At 63.9% G+C, this 16,333-nt stretch overlaps 2 protein-coding genes across 5 annotated transcripts; both read right to left on the bottom strand.

The window, feature by feature from the left end:
• Window positions 1-217: 217 nt before the first annotated feature.
• FAM174C (family with sequence similarity 174 member C) lies at window positions 218-2,827 on the bottom strand (the record flags this gene model as incomplete). The annotated part of the gene is made up of 3 exons (XM_082835075.1): window positions 218-558; window positions 1,333-1,449; window positions 2,544-2,827. Coding segments are annotated over 3 exons (402 nt in total). The 3' UTR covers window positions 218-557.
• A 414-nt stretch (window positions 2,828-3,241) lies between these two features.
• Window positions 3,242-8,567, bottom strand: CIRBP (cold inducible RNA binding protein). Of its 4 annotated transcripts, none has more exons than XM_082835685.1 (9): window positions 8,484-8,567; window positions 7,314-7,422; window positions 7,123-7,229; window positions 6,892-7,030; window positions 6,730-6,811; window positions 6,543-6,613; window positions 4,820-6,166; window positions 4,091-4,223; window positions 3,535-3,931 (listed from the first exon to the last, which is right to left on the bottom strand). In XM_082835685.1, exons 2-7 carry the CDS (start codon window positions 7,414-7,416, stop codon window positions 6,150-6,152), a joined length of 519 nt encoding a protein of 172 aa, XP_082691811.1. In that variant the 5' UTR covers window positions 7,417-7,422; window positions 8,484-8,567; the 3' UTR covers window positions 3,535-3,931; window positions 4,091-4,223; window positions 4,820-6,149. The 4 variants fall into 4 exon arrangements, with proteins under 4 accessions (XP_082691812.1, XP_082691813.1, XP_082691811.1 ...); XM_082835684.1 differs by having other exon boundaries at window positions 3,536-3,928; XM_082835687.1 differs by having other exon boundaries at window positions 3,532-4,223; window positions 8,484-8,503.
• Window positions 8,568-16,333: the final 7,766 nt, after the last annotated feature.

Genomic DNA, 16,333 nt, shown 5'->3' with positions numbered 1-16,333 from the left:
CCCCATCTCTTTGTCTCCTTTGTGGGATTCTTCACGGGACCCTCTGGACACCTGAGGATGGGACCAAATGGTCACAGGTGGGAGAACTAAGGCCCACATGGAGCCCAGGTCTGCTGCCCACCCCCCACCTGTGAGCCAGAGCACTGGGTCTGGCCCACTGTGGAGCTGGGTACCAGCTACAGAACCACTGGCTGCCTTTATTGTCCTCAGCCCAGGGATATGGTGCTCCCAGACAGGCCCCCCAGCCCACCCGCCTACCAGGCCTCAGCTTGGGGCTGCCGCATCCCCACCAGGAAGGGTGATCGGCACAAGTCACAACGTGGCCAGGGGACCTCAGAGTTCTGCGTGCTGCTGCCGGGGACCCTCTGGCTTCCAGCCGGTATCCTGGGCGGTCTTGTCCAGGGGCAGGGCTGGGGCGGCTCCTGGCAGGCCGGGCAGGCCCCACACAAGCTCTTTGGCGGCAGGAGAATCAGCAGGGCATTCCAAGCACTGGGAGGGGCCCTGTCTCTTGTCTTTCCCACAAGGCCGCTGGAAATGCTGCCTTCCCGACCTGTACATCTGGAAACGAGAGGTAGGAGGTGAGAAGTGTTGGGTGGGGAGCCCGCCCCGTCCCCGCCCCGCCCCCGCCCCCACCCCACTGTGCCTGTACCTCTAACATGCCCAGCCCCCACCCCCAGCATGCAGGCCCTGCCGACTCCCTACCTGGGGGAAAGGGGTGCCCCAACCAGGAGATGCCGGGACCAGAGGGATTCCCAGGCCATACCCGCACCTCCCTCGGGGGGCTTGGAAAGTCAGAATCGTCCTGTGGTCTCTCAGCTTCGGTGCCTGAGCCCCCGATAAGCTGGGGTTAAACAGGCCATCCCTCCCCGCTCAGGCCCTGTCAGTGGCCCTGAGCCCAGTGGCCACTGGGTCACCTCCGTTGTCAACCCTCTTTCTTTGTCTCTGCCATTGCCTCTGCCTGGGATGCTCTACCCCTGGCTGGGGCCGTGGAGAGGCCGTCTCTGACCCGCCCCCCGGCTTTGGTAGCACCTCGCAGTTCATTCTCCACCTCTGACACTGATCTTGACCTTCGGGGTCAGGCCCAGAGCAAGTGCCCACTGACTCAAGCACTGCAGCCCGTTCCCATCTTAAAGAAACGGGAAACTGAGGCTGGGAGATGGACGTCCCTGGGACGAGGCCACACAGCCTGCGACGGCAAAGCCAGGCCCGGCCACTGTTGTGTGCTGACCGCACTGAGGACCTCACCGGCCGACAGTCTTCCTAACTCGCTGGCCTGCTGACCCCACCCCCCAACCCAAGGAGCCCCTGAAGGTGTGTGGAGGGCTGCCTTACCATCTCAGGTTCCTTGTTTCAAAGACCGTCTCCTCGTCGCTGTCCAGCGATGCCATCTCGGTGGGGTCCTCGGTGTTGGCCAGGAGCCCGTACCTCCTCTGCTGCGGCTTTTTCAATCTGGAAGCAGACCCAGGCTCGCTCAGCGGCCCTCTCATGGCCCTTCGCTGGAGCTGCTGACACCCTGCCCTGCTTCCCACCTTCTCCGATAATGCTCGTCTGCTCGACTCCCAGAGTCTTGCTGTGAACTTTCCGGTTCCAACTGCGTTTCTTCTCATAATGGTCACAATCGTTATGAGTTGCTGTGCACATCTCCCTTGGCAGGCCCCCAGGGCGTAGGCCCTTGGGCAAGGACCCCTGGGAGGGGGGCGCTGTAATTCCATTTTACTAATGAGACGACTGAGCCTTAGAGTTTGCCAAAGATATCAAGTAGAAGGCTGTCGCGGGCAGAAGGCCCGGCTCCTGACCACCACCAGGGAAAGCACGGGACCCTCTGTGGTGGATGTGGCACGTATTCAGATGGGAGACGAACATTGTATACCCACAGCAGTGTCAATGCAAGACAGAAAAGGCCCCTTCAGAGCATCTGGATATGATCAGCTCTGCGTGACAAAGGCCCTCTGGAGATCAGCCCCAGAGAGGAAGCCAAACGGGGAGGACGGGCCTGAGGAGGGGGTCACGGGCCTGCAGGAGGCAGGGCGTATGCCGCGGGTAAGGCAAGGGGGTCCTCAACTCTTGGGGAGAGCGTGGGCAGAACCTAAACACTGACGATCACAGCCAGCTCTGGGCTGAAGAAACAGGAGAAGCAAGGTGCGGGGGCAGGCTCCCGCCGGGCCCTGGTCAGGCTGGGGGCGTTAACTACAGGAAAGGATGCGGCCAGGCCCGCGTGGCAGATGCAAGTTGGGTTAGTGGGCGCTGCGCTCGTCGTCACCGGGCTGGGGGAGCCGCAGAGGATCCCGGGAATTCCCGGTGCCCTCATCATCCCGCAACCTCTAGTCTCGGCGGCTGCGTCTAGAAAACCAACCCCAACATCCCGAAGGAGCGGCTCGTCACGTGATTGCATGACCCCACCCACTCACCACCCACGTCCCCACCCACGTGACGATGGCGAACCGCGCCGGAGAGGCGGGGCTTTCGCGCCGCAGCACTTGGGGCGCGAGGCGCGCGCCCATTGGCCGCGCCAGGGCAGCGGCGGCGGCGTGCGCCTGACGCACCTGAATGCCCGGATGAGGAAGTAGAGCACGGCTAGGACGATGAGGCCCGTAACCACGTAGAGGGAACGCAGAAGCGGCGAGTCCGGCGAGCCCAGCGGCCAAGGGCGTGTGGTGTTGTGCGGCGCGCCCGGCTGGCTCCCGTTCGTCACGGCGGGATGCGGCAAGAGCGTGGCCTGCGTGCGGCGCAGTGACGGGGACGTGGGGTCCGCGGCTCCGAACAGCTGCACCGGCAGCAGCAGCGCCGACAGCAGCAGGAGCCGCGGCGGCAGCACACGCAGCCCCATAGCCCGGCGGAAGCGGTAGCCGCGCCCCGCCCCCGCGAGGAGCAGTCACTCACTGGCGCGGGGGCGGGGCCAGCCAATGGCTCGCGGGGGCGGGGCCTGGCTCCCGGAAAGGCCCGGCCCGCCACCGCCCCCGGCCTCTCACCTCGCTTCACCCGAAGCGGGGAAGTACCCCGCGCCCCGCTGGCTCCGCGAGCACCCCGCCCCCGAAGGCTCGGAGCCGCAGTTCTGTGTCCCCGGCCCAGAGCGTGAGCACCGCGGCCGCCCCGCAGGGGGACTACGGTGAGGGGACAGGCGCGACCGTGCCCTGCGGGCCTCCCTCCCACTTGGGCCCTGGAACTCTCGCGTCCCCGCCCCCAGTCGCCCTGGGCTTCGGTGACACCAGCACGGTGGCCCGCTGTCCCTGGCCCTCCAGGAGGGGAGACCTGTCCCGGCAGTGAGCCTGGGCATCCCGCCTTTGGCGGGGGCCAGGAGGGACCAGACACACCCCGTGGGAGAAGTGGGGGGGGTACCGGTGACCCGGACCTCACCCTGCTGAGACGAGGTAACTCGCCCAGAGCCCAAGGCAGCTAGAACCGGGGCTCAGCCCCAACGTTCTGCACCCCAAGACCAGGCCTGGAGGCAAACAGCCTGGGAAGGCAGGCCGGCTCCGGGGGCGGACAAGCTGAAGGTACCCGGGGTTACTCTGACAAGGCCTCTGCCTGGCTCCGGGGGACGCGCCGCCACGGGACCACCTCCTCCACGGCTCCCTCTGCCCGAGAGAACTGCCCCGGGGGGGGGGGGGCAATGAACTGCCGCCTGGCCTTCCGGGTCTGCATCCAGCTCGTGGCCAGAACGAAGGCCCCAAGAGGAGGCTATCTCTAGCGGACTCCCCGCCACAGCCCCTCCAGCCAGGCCTCAGGCTGAAGCTCAGTGTCCGCCCTCCACGACGCACCCCACACCAGACTCAGGTTTGTGGGTGTACACACCATCCCTTTATTCAAATGCACCTTCCACATTTGTCTTGTCACATCGCGAGTGAGGACTGGCCGCCGTGCCAGCACCACACGCCCATCCTCCTGGAGCACCTTGAAGCCCCGCACCCCAACCTCGCCAGTGAAGCACCTGCTGGAAAGATGGGAGAGGTGAGAGGGGGACACGAGGGCTGCTCCAGCAGGAGATGAAGACGCTGCCCCCGACAGAGGTCACACAGCCAGGACGGGGGAGAACCCACCACAAGGGCCAGGGCCACAGGGCCACATGTCTCCCCCGCCGAGAAGCACTTACAGGTGACGGGCTGCAAGGGCAGGCAGCTGTGCCGCTGGCTCTTGCTCCCGGGTGAAGTTCCTCCTGGGGCAGTGACCCCAGGTCGTTGTTGCTCTCGGGTCACCCTTCCGGGTCGCACTGGCTTCCATTCAACCTGCCAAAGCAAAGGAGTGTTAACCCTGACACCCTGGCTGAGCTCACAGCCGCCCCTCCCCGACTCCCGCGAAACCATCCACAGCTCCTAGGAGGGTCTCAGCTAGTCACCGGGGCCAACCCAAGAGGCCCCGCCACGGGCCAGCGTGCCCAGGGCGGGCCTGCGCCTTTCAGACGGGCCAGGCCACTCTGTGCTCTTAAGCAGAGCCAGCTACCCACTTGGGATGCAGCTGCTTAGAGATCGGCGCGGGCTCTGAGCAAAAACTCATGGCAGCAACAGACATCAGAGAGAGCTAGTTAGGAGTGTGACTCAAAGAGGTCTGCAAAAGACAGTCAATTGATGAACAAAAAATTCCAAAAGGCGGGGCGTTTGGTGGTCTCCAATCCTGCTCAACTGCCCGGGCCGCTCGCCTGGCTGCAGGCGGGGAAGGGCAAACGGCCAGGGTCTGCCTTTAGTTCTAGCTTGATTTTTTTTTTTTTTTTTAAAAAGGAAAAAGAAAAAGCAAAAAAGTCAAAGGAACATTCCCCGGGTACACGACTTTACTTTCAAATGAGCTCTCAACAAGAGGAGGGATGCGGACGAGCAAAAGGAGTTACCTCGAATTACAGGACTATCTCCACATATGAGCTAGCCCAGGGAGCAGCTTGCGTCTCAGAGCTTTCTGTTGGGCGCACAACACTTCTGTCCTCCGAGGGGCTGCAGCTTCCATAGGCTAGCAGAGAACGCTCAGAACTTGTAAAGCAACAGCAGAGCTAGCTAATGAGCCGGTCAGTCTGGGGTCACCCGGGGACCCTGCCTGTGTCTGCTCTCTAGCCTGCTTCTAGACTAAGGAGTTCAGGGTCAGCGTCGGGCGCCCGCGTGTCCACCGTCCCTGCTAGGCTGCCCGCCCCATCAAGCCTTCTGGCTGCCACGGCCAGAAGCGCTCCGGGGCTGCCCTGCGGTCCGAGAGCCCGCTCCCGTCACCCACCTGCTCGCCTAACTGGGGCCGGTGGTCGTTGGCTGTCACAGGGGCCCAGCCAGCGTCACTGACCCTGCCTTTCTCCTCTAACTGTGGCAGCCTCGGGCGGGACTGCGGACCTAGTCCTCTAGCTGCCCTCTCCGCTCAGGTCTGCCTGCCTCGAGCCCCTGCAGGGCGCGTGTGGTGCAATCAAAGGGAGATGGTCAGAGCGAGGTTCATTCAGATGGTCTTTTAATCGGCTTCGTGAAGCCAAAGAAAACTGCGTACAAGAATTCCTTCACCACTTCAGATACAACATTGACGGGATATGCGTACGTCTTCCGGCAAAAAAGGACAATATAAATACACATTTTCAAGAACCTCTCGGGGATGTCTGCAAGTCTACTGTGGGTCCCACACGACAGGTGGGCGCCCAGGCCGGGCCAGGGCAGCCCGGGTGCTCTGCTGCCACCCGCACGGTTCTACCACGCTACACTCAGAAACGTGACACCGAGTTGGAAAAAAGCTACAACTTGCTCAGCTTCCGACAAAGAGCAGATTCAGAGTCTGTTCAATCTCAAAGAGAAGTGACTCGGGGCACCCAAATTCATGGGGCCAACCCCACTGAAAAGAAAAAGAAAAAAAGCAACACAACCGAAAACAAAAACAAAACTCTCACAACCCCTGGTGATTTTCTAAAAAAAGAACTCTTGGCTCACGGTAAAAAGGTGAAAGTAAAACTGGAAGTGCTCTTCAAAACGTTTTTAAGACTCTTAAAAACGGACAGCGCTTCCTTAAAATGCAAAGTGTAGTAACGAGGCCATCTGGGGGCCAGAAGCAGTCAGGCTGTGTTTGACAAGATCAGAACCAATAAGACTACAAAAGTGGGTACAAGGAGGTGTGATCACTACACATTAACGATTCAGCGGAGCTCCCAAAATCTTTAAATATACGGCCATTGGAAGGACGATCTCGAGCAGGAAGGATTTTTACTCGTTGTGTGTAGCTGAGAACAAGAAGCAGGCACAGTGTAAAGGCGCTGAAGCACGCGACGAGAGGCAGCATTCCACTCCCGGCCCAAACCTGGGGGCTCAGCCCTGGGGGCTCGGGAGCGACCAACCCCCCCCATGGCCGAGGGTGGCGGGCACGGCCCACATGCACGGATGCGGCCTGCTCTGCTCGGTGGGCCCTCGCTCTCCCTTTCCTCCTTGGTCAGCCTGGTTTTGCCTTTACGTTCTGTGGCAGAAGTGGCTGCTGGCACCGAGACCCAAGAGGACAGTCTCGTCCCTTACGGGGCAAACATGGTGACCGGGTCTGAGCACTGCCCAGAGGGCACCGAGGCTCACTGAGCTCCCACCACAGGCCCTTGGAGCGCCGCTTACCGTAACTGTCGTAGCTGTCTCTGTAGGACCCGCCCGAGCTCCGGTCACCGCAGCTGCCACTCTGACTCCGGCTGCAGGAAGGACACAGGTGAGCGCTGGGGGCCACCTCGGGGGACTCTCACCAGTCCCCGTGCCAGCGTCCCCACAGAGCCTCCCAGGCCCCCCTGCGCAGGACCACCGCCCGTACCTGCTGTAGTAGTCTCTGGAGCCTCCATAGCCCCCACTCCTGGACTCGAACCGGCTCCCCCCGTAGCCGCGGTCCCCTCCTCCTACAGACGGGACGGGAAGGAGAAGTGAGTGTCAGCTTCTGCAGCAGTGCCCCCACCTTGTCCCTGCAAGTGGCACTCACCTCTGGAGAACCCACGGCCCCGACCTCGGCCCCCGCGGAAGAAGCCCCGGCCCCCGACAGAGCCACCTCGGTACCCGCGGGATCGGTTATCAGACGATTTGCCAGCCTGGTCGACCCGGATCTGCCGCCCATCCACAGACTGGAGACCAGAAGTGGACACAGTTAGCCTCTGCACCTCCCGCCCTCGGTCTACAGCCGGACCCACTGAACCCCAGAGCAGCCAGCCCTCACCTTCCCGTTCATGGCCATCATGGCGTCCTTGGCATCGTCGATGTTCTCAAAGGTGACAAACCCAAAGCCCCTCGATCGCTGGGTCTCCCTGTCCTTCACGACCACCACTGTGCAGGGGAGAGGTCCGCGGTCAGCACCCAGCCCTCCCCGTGAGCAACCCCACTCAGCCACCAGTCTGGCACCAGCCTCACCTTCTGAGATCTGTCCATATTTTGAGAAGACCTGCTCCAGTGACTGCTCGTTGGTGTCAAAACTCAGCCCTCCGACGAAAAGCTTGCCTTCATCTGATGCCATGGCGGCCTGTGACAAACATCATCAAAAGCCTCAGAGGTCCTGCAGGAGCTTTGAGACTCAACGCCCCCCCCCCACTTTACTTTATACAAATAACGTATGTTTCGGGGGGAAACGCTGGGAAACTATTTTTCTGCCCTTTAACCATCCCAAGCCCACACCCAGGATTTAATTCAAACAAACCCTTAATTCCTTTATCACTTTGGGTCCCTGGCCGCTTTTCTGTGTTTGGGCCAACTCCGCTCCCCAGACTCGGGGGGTGGGGGGTCCCTGAATGCTGGGGCCACACTGCGGTTCTGCAGTACTCAGTGCTGCCTGGCTGTGGAGCCCCAAAACTCCAGGCAGGGGACGCCCTCACGGGACGTTTAGGGGTACACCCTGAAGGCAGGCATCGGCCACCATCGTCACTGGCTGAGTGCACCTTGGTTTCTGCCCGTTGCAAACAGCGGCGGGGCTAACTCCTAACCCGACCGTCGCGGGGCGGGCGGAGTGGCAACGTGCTTGGTCCACTGCAGGGCGCTGTGCAGGCGGGGCGGGGACTCTGCGCCGGGATATCAAAGCGGGGCGGTGCTTATACCGACCCTTTACAGGCTGGTAGCCTACGCTGAATGGCTCCGAAATACAGGCCAGAAGGCGCCCTGCAGCACGTAACTGGGACCCAAACTTGGGGCGTTGGGGGTGGCACCGGGGTTGTGTCGCCCTCGCACTACTCCAAAGGGAAATCGGGGAGGAGCCCCAGCCTGGCCCCACCCACGCGCGCATGCGCCCCACGCCACTCCATCCGGGCACTCGGCGCTCCCGCCATTTCGCAGGGCGCAGCTTCGTGCTCGCGGCCGCCATTTTGCGGCGGTGTCCCGCTCGCGAATACCCTGGCCCACGGGGGATGCCCTCCGACCGCGGTTCGGCCCGGTCTCCGCTGCCCCTCGCCGCCGGCGGGGCGGACTACACCCCGGGCCCGCCCCGGCACCGCCCCCGCCCAGGGGCGTGCCGCCGCCGCCCCGCCTCCTCCGGCCGGCCGCAGGCCGCCCGCCGCCCCGGGCCCGTGGAGCCGGTGCCGCCAGGGCCCTCACCACTGAGTCGGGCAGGTCCCTGGCGCAGGCGGGAAGACGGCACAGCACAACGACCCGAGTCTCCTAACGCGCGAAGTGACTGGGGGGGCGCCGTGCGCCCGCCTTATGTACTTCTTCGCTAGGCCCCGCCCCCGAGCCCGCCCCTCCGCCCCTCGCTGGCCAATCCGAAGCTCTGGAGGCCGTGGCTGTGCCTCATATTCATGAGCTGGGGGCCGGGCCTGTACCGGCCGCGCCCCCTCCCGCCAGCGGGCGCGGGGCACAGTGAACGGCGGGGACGCGCATGGTCCGCAGTTCCCCGCCCGCGCGCGGGAGGCGGGGCCAGTGCTCGGCGGGGCGGAGCTGACCCACTTCCGCGCGCCCGCCCCCCTCCCCCCCCCGGCCTGTGGCGGAGAACAAAGGGGTTCGGGCGGCTTCTGCCAGTGGCCCAAGCCTCCTGGGAACCTTCTGGGAGTCGCTGGAACCCAGACCTTTGCGGTGCTCCCGCAGTCGGCGACTTACCGACCTCACCCAGGTCCCCACACCCACCCGAGATCAAGTTCTCGGACACCTCAACTTCATGTGAACCCCGATATCAGTCATTATGTACTTGCCAACATAACCGACACCCCAGAACTCTCAGAACCCCAACGTTCCACTTCGTGTGATCCGCCCCAAGGCCAAACCCTAACACTGAGGCAACTCCATTTATGTGGACCCCAATATTCTCCACGATCCCAATTCTTCCTGCTTCCCAACTTTGGGTCACCCCAACTTCACCCAACCCAGTTTGCCTACGAATCCCAACCCGCAACCACACCTAACTCCCACCCCAATCCGGACTTCACCCAGTCTGGTGCAGCACCCACACGCCACAGTCACCTGGCCAGACACTTTTTTCATCCCAGCTCTGGACCTCAGGCTGACCTCGACTTGGGCTCTCAAATCCACCACTGTGCCCAACTCTTGAGTCTCCACTGCACCCCAAAATTCAGCTCAGCCCCCCATCTCCCTTTCACCGCTGTGCTCCAGCCGCCCACCAGCACACCCAGAACCCACTTGGCTCCTCCCCCTGCGTCTTTTTTCTGTCGGGGGGTCCTGAGACCTCTGCTATCGGAAGAACCAGCTTTGCAGAGATCTTCACCCCCAAGGCTGCTCCTGGGAGCCCCTCTTGTGGTCACCCCTTTCCCCCTGCCCAGGCCTTGGCTCATGTTACCTTCTGTGGCCCTGGACCCTTCCATGGGTGGAAGAAGCTAGTGCAGACCCCTGCCTGCCCAGACCAGAGGCCCAAGCTATACCCCTGCCCCAGAAAGTCTTCAAAGGGCATACCTTCTGCATAAAAGTTAGGGGGAATTTGAGGGACTTCCCTAGCTGTACAGTGGTTAAGACTCCGCGCTTCCAATACAGGGGGCGTGGGTTCGATCCCTGGTTGGGGAACTAGGACCCCGAATGCCGCACGGCACAGCCAAAAAAGTTAGGGCGATTTGAGAACAGAGACCCCTGCTTTGCTGCCTACCCCAGGAAAGTTCCAGCCCCACTCCAGGCCCCAGACTCGGTGGGTCTAGCTGACGCAGTAGGAACAAGAGCATGGACACTGTCTCCTGTGACAAGGCCGCTGGGACCCCCTCCTCGGGCTCAGGACCCCTTCCCCCAGGCAGCAGCTCATGACTCATGGCAGCCATGTCCGCACCTCGTCCCCCCACGCCACAGCCCCCCCCATACAATTCCCTGTCAGCCACAGCCCGCTGCTGCGTCAGCCACTCACGCAGGGCGGTTACTAAAAGGAGCAGAGAGAATCAGGACTCAGCTCTCGCCCTCCCGCCAGGGCCCATGGAGGGGACCTGGGGCCAGGCATGCCCAGCCCAGGAGTAATCCCCTCCCTTCTCATCTGCTCCCCCAGCAAAGTCAGGTCGGCAGCTCCTGTCCCCAGACCAGGCGAAGGGGTCCTTGCAGTCACCGGGGCCCCTCATCACTCTTTGCACCACCCCCCGTCCCCGCCCTCACTGTTCTGTGGTTCCTAGTCTGCCTTCTCCTGGTTTTGTGAAGTTCCCTGGTTCATTCATTCATTCCACCAGCAGTTATCAAGCGTGTACTTACTACGAGCCTGTTGCTGGGTACGGGGCTCCATGCGTACCCACGACTGTCCTGGGTTCCCATCACGGTGTGGACCTTTACCTATGGATACCATACCTTTACCTATGGATACCTGTCCCCAGGTGCGCCTGCACCGGATATTGTGTGGGAACTGTGTGCTTGCGTCTCAGGTGTGTTACCTGTCTGCCCACCTGTGTTTCTGCGGCTACCGACGTCGGCGTGTCCCTGTGACTCGGTGTGTACCTAGGACCTTGTGAACCCGTGAGGGGCGAGATGGGAGACTGGTCTCAGGGGGCTGGCACCACCTTCCTCCCTGGAAAGTGATGCCAGCTCCCTCGGCCGCGACTCCACGCTCTCCCCGCGGACACAAGGGGGAGCTACGGCCTCGCTGTCAGCCTGGCCGGGGGCTCCCGTTCCCGCCCCGCCGTCCAGCCGACGGCCGCGAGCACCAGCGTGGGAAGGGGCTCCCGTCCCGCCCTCAGGCCCGCCCTCGCGTCTCCGCCCAAGCGCTGGGGGGTGGTCGGCGAGGAGGGGACTTAAAATAGCCGCGGGCGGGGGCGAGGCTGCTATTCACGGCCGGGACACGCGGTGCTCACCGCCTGCCCGGCGGGACGGGGCTTAGGCCGCAGGTCCCCGTCTGCACACTCACAAGACGCCCCTCCCCGGGCGCCCGCCGAAGACCACCCCCGGGGCTGCGCCGGCGTTGCCACGGAGACGGGGGCGGGGCCTTCTTGCTCCCGCACCGCCCCCTCTGTCCTCCCCGCCGGGTCGGGCCCGCCGGACGCCGGGTCCTCCCCCGACCCCGGCTAATGACCGGGCGAGAGGCGGTAATGAGCGTCTGGGCTCGGGTCGGGCGTGGACGGGATGAAAGGCGCGTGGTGAGGGGGAACCCTGGGGCCGCGTAATTACCGGCCCCTCCCGGCCGGCCAGGCGGGGGCAGGGACGGTGCACCTGGAGGCCGCCCGGCGCGGGCGCGGAAGGGGACCGCCCTGGCAGAGACTCCAGCCCGCCCGCCTGGCCCAGATCCCCGGGGCTCAGAGCCAGGGAGGGGGAAGCGGGGACTGGATGTGTGTGTACGTTGCCAGGTGTGGTGCACATGTGTGCCGTGGGCAGGGGACTCGTGGGTACAGAGATGGAGAAACAAGGTTTCTGGGGACCATGCCTGTGTGAACATGAAAATGGGGCCGTGTGCCTGTGCACATGGCTGTGGAAGTGTGTGCATAGAACTCACATGTGTGTGTGTGTGCGTGTGCACACATGGAAACATGTTTGCATGGTCATGCCTTATGTGCAAGAACACAAGGGGTTGTGCGTGGACCCCAAAGCATGTGCATAACCAGGATGTGGGATCAGCCGGGGACAGCGCTGCTGCGTGTGCATGACGCGGGGGAACCGGGACTCACAGATCATATGTGCCCATGGCTGGTGGCGTGACTCATGCCCCTGGGGTGGGAACATGCCACGCGCTGTCAGCAGCCGCCGGGGTCTCTAGGGCAGAGGAGAGCTACAGGAGCCCAAAAGCCAGGAGGAAGAGTTTAACTTTAACTGACTCCCCCGTCCCCACCCACCCCGTTTCCCACCTGCATGAGTAGGTGGGGACATCTGAGATCCCTAGGTGGCTGCCAACTGTGAATTGGCAGGAGATTCAGCTGCCTGCGCCCTGGCCTCAGTTTACCTCCTGTTCCTAGGAGGGGTCTTCCTGGCGGAGGGGGACGTGGGAGGGGGCACCTGGGTGGAGCTCCCTGTGACTCATGGCCCAGGAATGTGGAAGCTGCCACTCTTCTGCTCCTGCCCCAGCCCCCATCCCAGAAGTGCAAAGGCCAGGCAGCGCATCGGCCTTGCTGGTGACCGCAGTCCCCATCAACGGCAGGCACACGGGCTGTGGAATGGGACCCGGGGGACACCCGGAGGCCCACACCAATAACATGCATTCATGCAGAGGACATACGTCAGGTGTGTATGAAACGCCAGGGCCTGTGCATGCGCAGAGACCCCTGTGTCCTCGTGGAAACCCCAAAGCTTGCCTCGGTGGGGGCTGGGGATGCAACCCCCTGGGTTTCCGAGACGGGGGGAGGGCTGAGGTTCACAGCCCCGCCCCAGGGGTGGGAGGAGCTGACCCCCACTGATGCCCTGTCCGCTCCCTTGACCTTGGCCCCACGTACAGGCTCCCTGCAGGCACACAGAGGGGCCGAAGCACCCCTGACTGGGGCTGTGGCATCTCCATGGCAACACTGGAGTGGCAGTCATGGAGAGCACACCCCCCTGGGGCAGCTGCCAGAGGCTCAGGGAAGACACCTGTGTGTGTCCAGGCGGCCGCACACAGCAGTCCCACATCCTGGCCCCCACACCCAAGCAGGAGGACACAGGTGCCCATGGACCTCGTCCAGCCTTCGATCACCATCCCACCCTGGAGTGTCAGCGATGGCCCGGTGCCCAGCTGTGCAGGTAGGCGGTGTCTGGGCTCCTGTCTGAGCCTAGGGTGCATCATCTGAGAAGTGGGCACAGCAGCAGCATCTCCTGGGATCAGCGGGGGTGATGGAAGGGCAGCCGGTGACAAAAACACACCACGGAGCGGCTCCCAGTTCTCTGCTGTTCTCTCCTTTCTCCGTGTCTCAGGACACTCAGGGAATCGCCGGCCATGCCGGAGGAAGCCCCACTTCTTCTGTGGGCGCACACAGGCCCCTGCACCTGCCCCAGCCCAGTGGCCGGCTCTGCTCGGCTGGGCCTGCAGGCGCGCACGGTGCGTGGGTAGTGTTTGTGGCTGGAGCGTCCGCGGGTTTGGGTGCCGCCTCGGCTGAGCTGCGTCTCTGAGGGTCTGAGTTTGAGCTGCCTGGTGTGACCTTCAATTTTGCGGGTTTTGTCAGCGAGGTCTTGGCCCAGGGTGAGAGTGGGTTTTGAGGGTCACACTGTTGATTGAGGTTGTGGCCCCCAAAGTGTAGCTTGGGGCGGGTTTGGAGGTGTGGGGGCGGTGTGCATTGGGGTCCTTGTGCTGCAGAGCCGGAGCCTGTCACTCAGGTGGGATCGGCATGTACCCGTTGACTGCGGAGGGTGTGCAGCGCGTGTGTGGGACGGGGAGACGGGTTGGTCTGGGTCTGGTGGCGGTAAGAGGCCCTGCGTGGGCGTCTGGGCTTGTGTTGATTTTCCGCGAGGCCTATGGATAGCGTCTGGGGTGTGGGCCGTGTGCAGGGCAGATGTAGCCAGCTGTCTCGGGCCACCGGCTCCGCCTGCCGGCGGGCGACCTCCTCCCCCCGACCCCGTGGGGCCGGCCCCGCCCACATTCCAGAAGAGTTAGGGGGTGCCCTCCCCATCCCCCGCCCGCTCCCGCCCTCTGACCCCGGCTCAAGCCCACTCCTAGCATCCCGGGCACCGAACGCCGCAGCAGCTGGCCCCAGGGAGGGGCGGCGAGGCGGGGGTGGAGGCTGGAATGTGTGCGGGGGGTGAGGGAGGGTGCCCCCGAGAGGGGGCGGAAGCGGGGGAGGGGCCGGGAGGAGGAGCCGGTGAGACCGAGACGGGAGGAAAATAGAGAAGAGACCTCCAGGGAGAGATGGAGACCCGGACAGAAATACAGACAGGCCCAGAGATCGAGGAAGGCGGAAAGGGGAAAACAGAAAGACACAGGAAAAGAGAACTCAGAGGGAGCAGGGGGAGGGGCACACGTGGGTGGGGGGAACAGAGGCAGCAGGCCAAGGACAGAGGCCCCTCCGAAGGGCAGTCTCCAATCGTGGAAGGGCCCCAGGTGACAGCGGCCCCGCCCGCACCTGCGGGCTGGACGCTCTCCCATCCCGAGTGACACCGGCGGCTGCCTGTCCTCTGCCCTCCCAGGTCTGGGCGGCCGTGGGTGGGGCCCCAGCACCCTGGGCCGTAGCTCGGCGACTCCCGTTCCCAAGGTGCCTGGAAAGGAGGGCGTTCCCGCCAGGCGCGGTAGGGGTGGCTGTGCTGGGGCAGCCTCCGGGTGCTGGGGGTGCCGGAGTTGGCCCCAGCGGGGCACCACTCCCTCTCATCTTTCTAGGGGCCTGGCTCCTCCCTGCCTTCTTCCCAAGCCACCCCTCACCGCGTCCTTTGGCATTTCGAAACCGTGCAGCTTGCCCCAATTACCCATTTGGCCGCCCCCAGGGGACTCTGGCCTCCAGCAGAAAGACGTGACCCCAGTGACCTTCTATTGCCCGCCCACAGCCGCCTCATCATCCCAGAAGCCAGCACCTGGATCCAGGCCTCCGTCCGGACTCCACACTTTGGTAGCCACACCTGTCCACACCGCCAGCTCCAACCCCCATCAGTCTCAGGGTTCTCTGCCCGTCCGTCTAGCCCCAAGGGCTAACCTCGGACCAAAGGTTTGCTCACATCCTCGCCACCCGGCAAAGGCGACCCTGTTTACGCCGACCGCGGCCTGCTGCCTTTTCAGAGGGGACTCCTGGCCACAGCAAAACTGCGCCTCAGCCAGGCAGCTACGAGGACTTCCTGCCGCCATAAGCCCCCCCGGGCCCCCAACTGTCCCGGCTCCTGGCTTGTAGGCTTCCAGGTGCACAGGGGCGTCTCCAACTGCTCCCCTCCCCCAAATCTCCGAGCTCCCTGCAGCCCCCTTGCCAACCACCTCACTGTGAACCAGAGGCCACGTTCAGACAATGCCCCATCGGTCCCTTCCCAGGCCTCTCCGAAGCCCAAGCACAGCGTTCAGAAAGCTCCTGGGGTGTTCTGGCCTTTGCCCTCTCCACCCGCCCCTCCTCCCTGGGGTTCCCATCTCATCCCCCCCCAAGCCAGACTTGAGGAATCACCCCTTTCGAGTCCTTGCCTTCGCCTTTTGGTTTAGGACCCCAAATGGACTTCCCAATTGTTCCCCAAATGCACCCGCTTTCACGTCTTCAGACATTTGCACACGCCATGCCCCCCACCTGGGGCACCAGTTCCCTCTTCCTATCCTTGGCAAAGTCCTATTCCTTTGGCAGGGCCTCAATCCAAGTGCCCTCCTCCCGCTCCTCGCCCTGCGCTCCCCCCAGCCCGGGGCTCGCGCACACGGGGTCGTGAGGAGGGGGCAACAGGCAATGGCCCGGCTTAGAATGGGGGGGGTGCACGTGCGGCGCCCCCGGGTACGCCCCCTCTTCCGTCCCGGAGCTGCCGCAGGCGTCAGACCCCTTGGCGCGCATCCCGCCTCCAAACTGAGGACGGCCGCACGCCTCCGCGCCGCGCCGCGCCTGCGCACTCAGCCGGGCCACGCCGCAGTCCCACCTCCGGGCGGCAACCCCGCGCAGCTATTGGTGCGTGCGGAAGAGCGAACGACGTGGCCACCAATGAGGCTCCCAGGAGTGGGCGGGGCCTGGGCCGCCCGACGCGAGGACGGGGGCGGGCGGGGCGCCCTCCCCACGGTGACGTCAGGCCCGGTTCGCGGCGCGTTGCCATGGAAGCCGCGTTTCCATCCCTGCGGGCTTCCGGGGGCCGCCCCCTCCCATTCAACTTTTTCCTCAATGGGGGGAGGGGGCGGTGCAGGGCTGTCCCCGCCCCTGTGATTCCGCGGCCCCTGCCTACTCTGGGCCTCGGTTTACCTTTCCGTGCTGCCCACGCCTACGTGGCCTGGCGTGCTGCCTTTCCGGTCGCTGCACCCCCTTGGCTGGGCACCTCTCCACTCAGCCCCCGCCTCAGGTGTGTGCGTTTCAGGCTCGCGCAGTGGGAAGGGGCTAATGGCCGCAGCACCCAACCAGGGTGGGGTTCTTCTAGGACTCCCGGGCAGGGCTGTGACCCTCGGACCCCAGGGCTGGGCGCCAGGCAGCGCCCTGTGGAGTGAGTTC

The sequence above is a fragment of the Leucopleurus acutus genome, assembly GCF_964270905.1.
Source record: "Leucopleurus acutus genome assembly, chromosome: 3".
NCBI classification, from domain to species: Eukaryota; Metazoa; Chordata; class Mammalia; order Artiodactyla; family Delphinidae; genus Leucopleurus; species Leucopleurus acutus.
This window is presented reverse-complemented; position numbering and strand designations above follow the sequence as displayed.

Excerpts from the sequence above, each read along its gene's own strand:
- CIRBP (XM_082835685.1), bottom strand. The coding sequence starts at position 7,416 with ATGGCATCAGATGAAGGCAAGCTTTTCGTCGGAGGGCTGAGTTTTGAC. Across the intron at positions 7,230-7,313 it reads ATATGGACAGATCTCAGAAG|TGGTGGTCGTGAAGGACAGG; the intron begins GTGAGGCTGGTG and ends TCCCCTGCACAG. Across the intron at positions 6,812-6,891 it reads GGGCCGTGGGTTCTCCAGAG|GAGGAGGGGACCGCGGCTAC; the intron begins GTGAGTGCCACT and ends TCCCGTCTGTAG.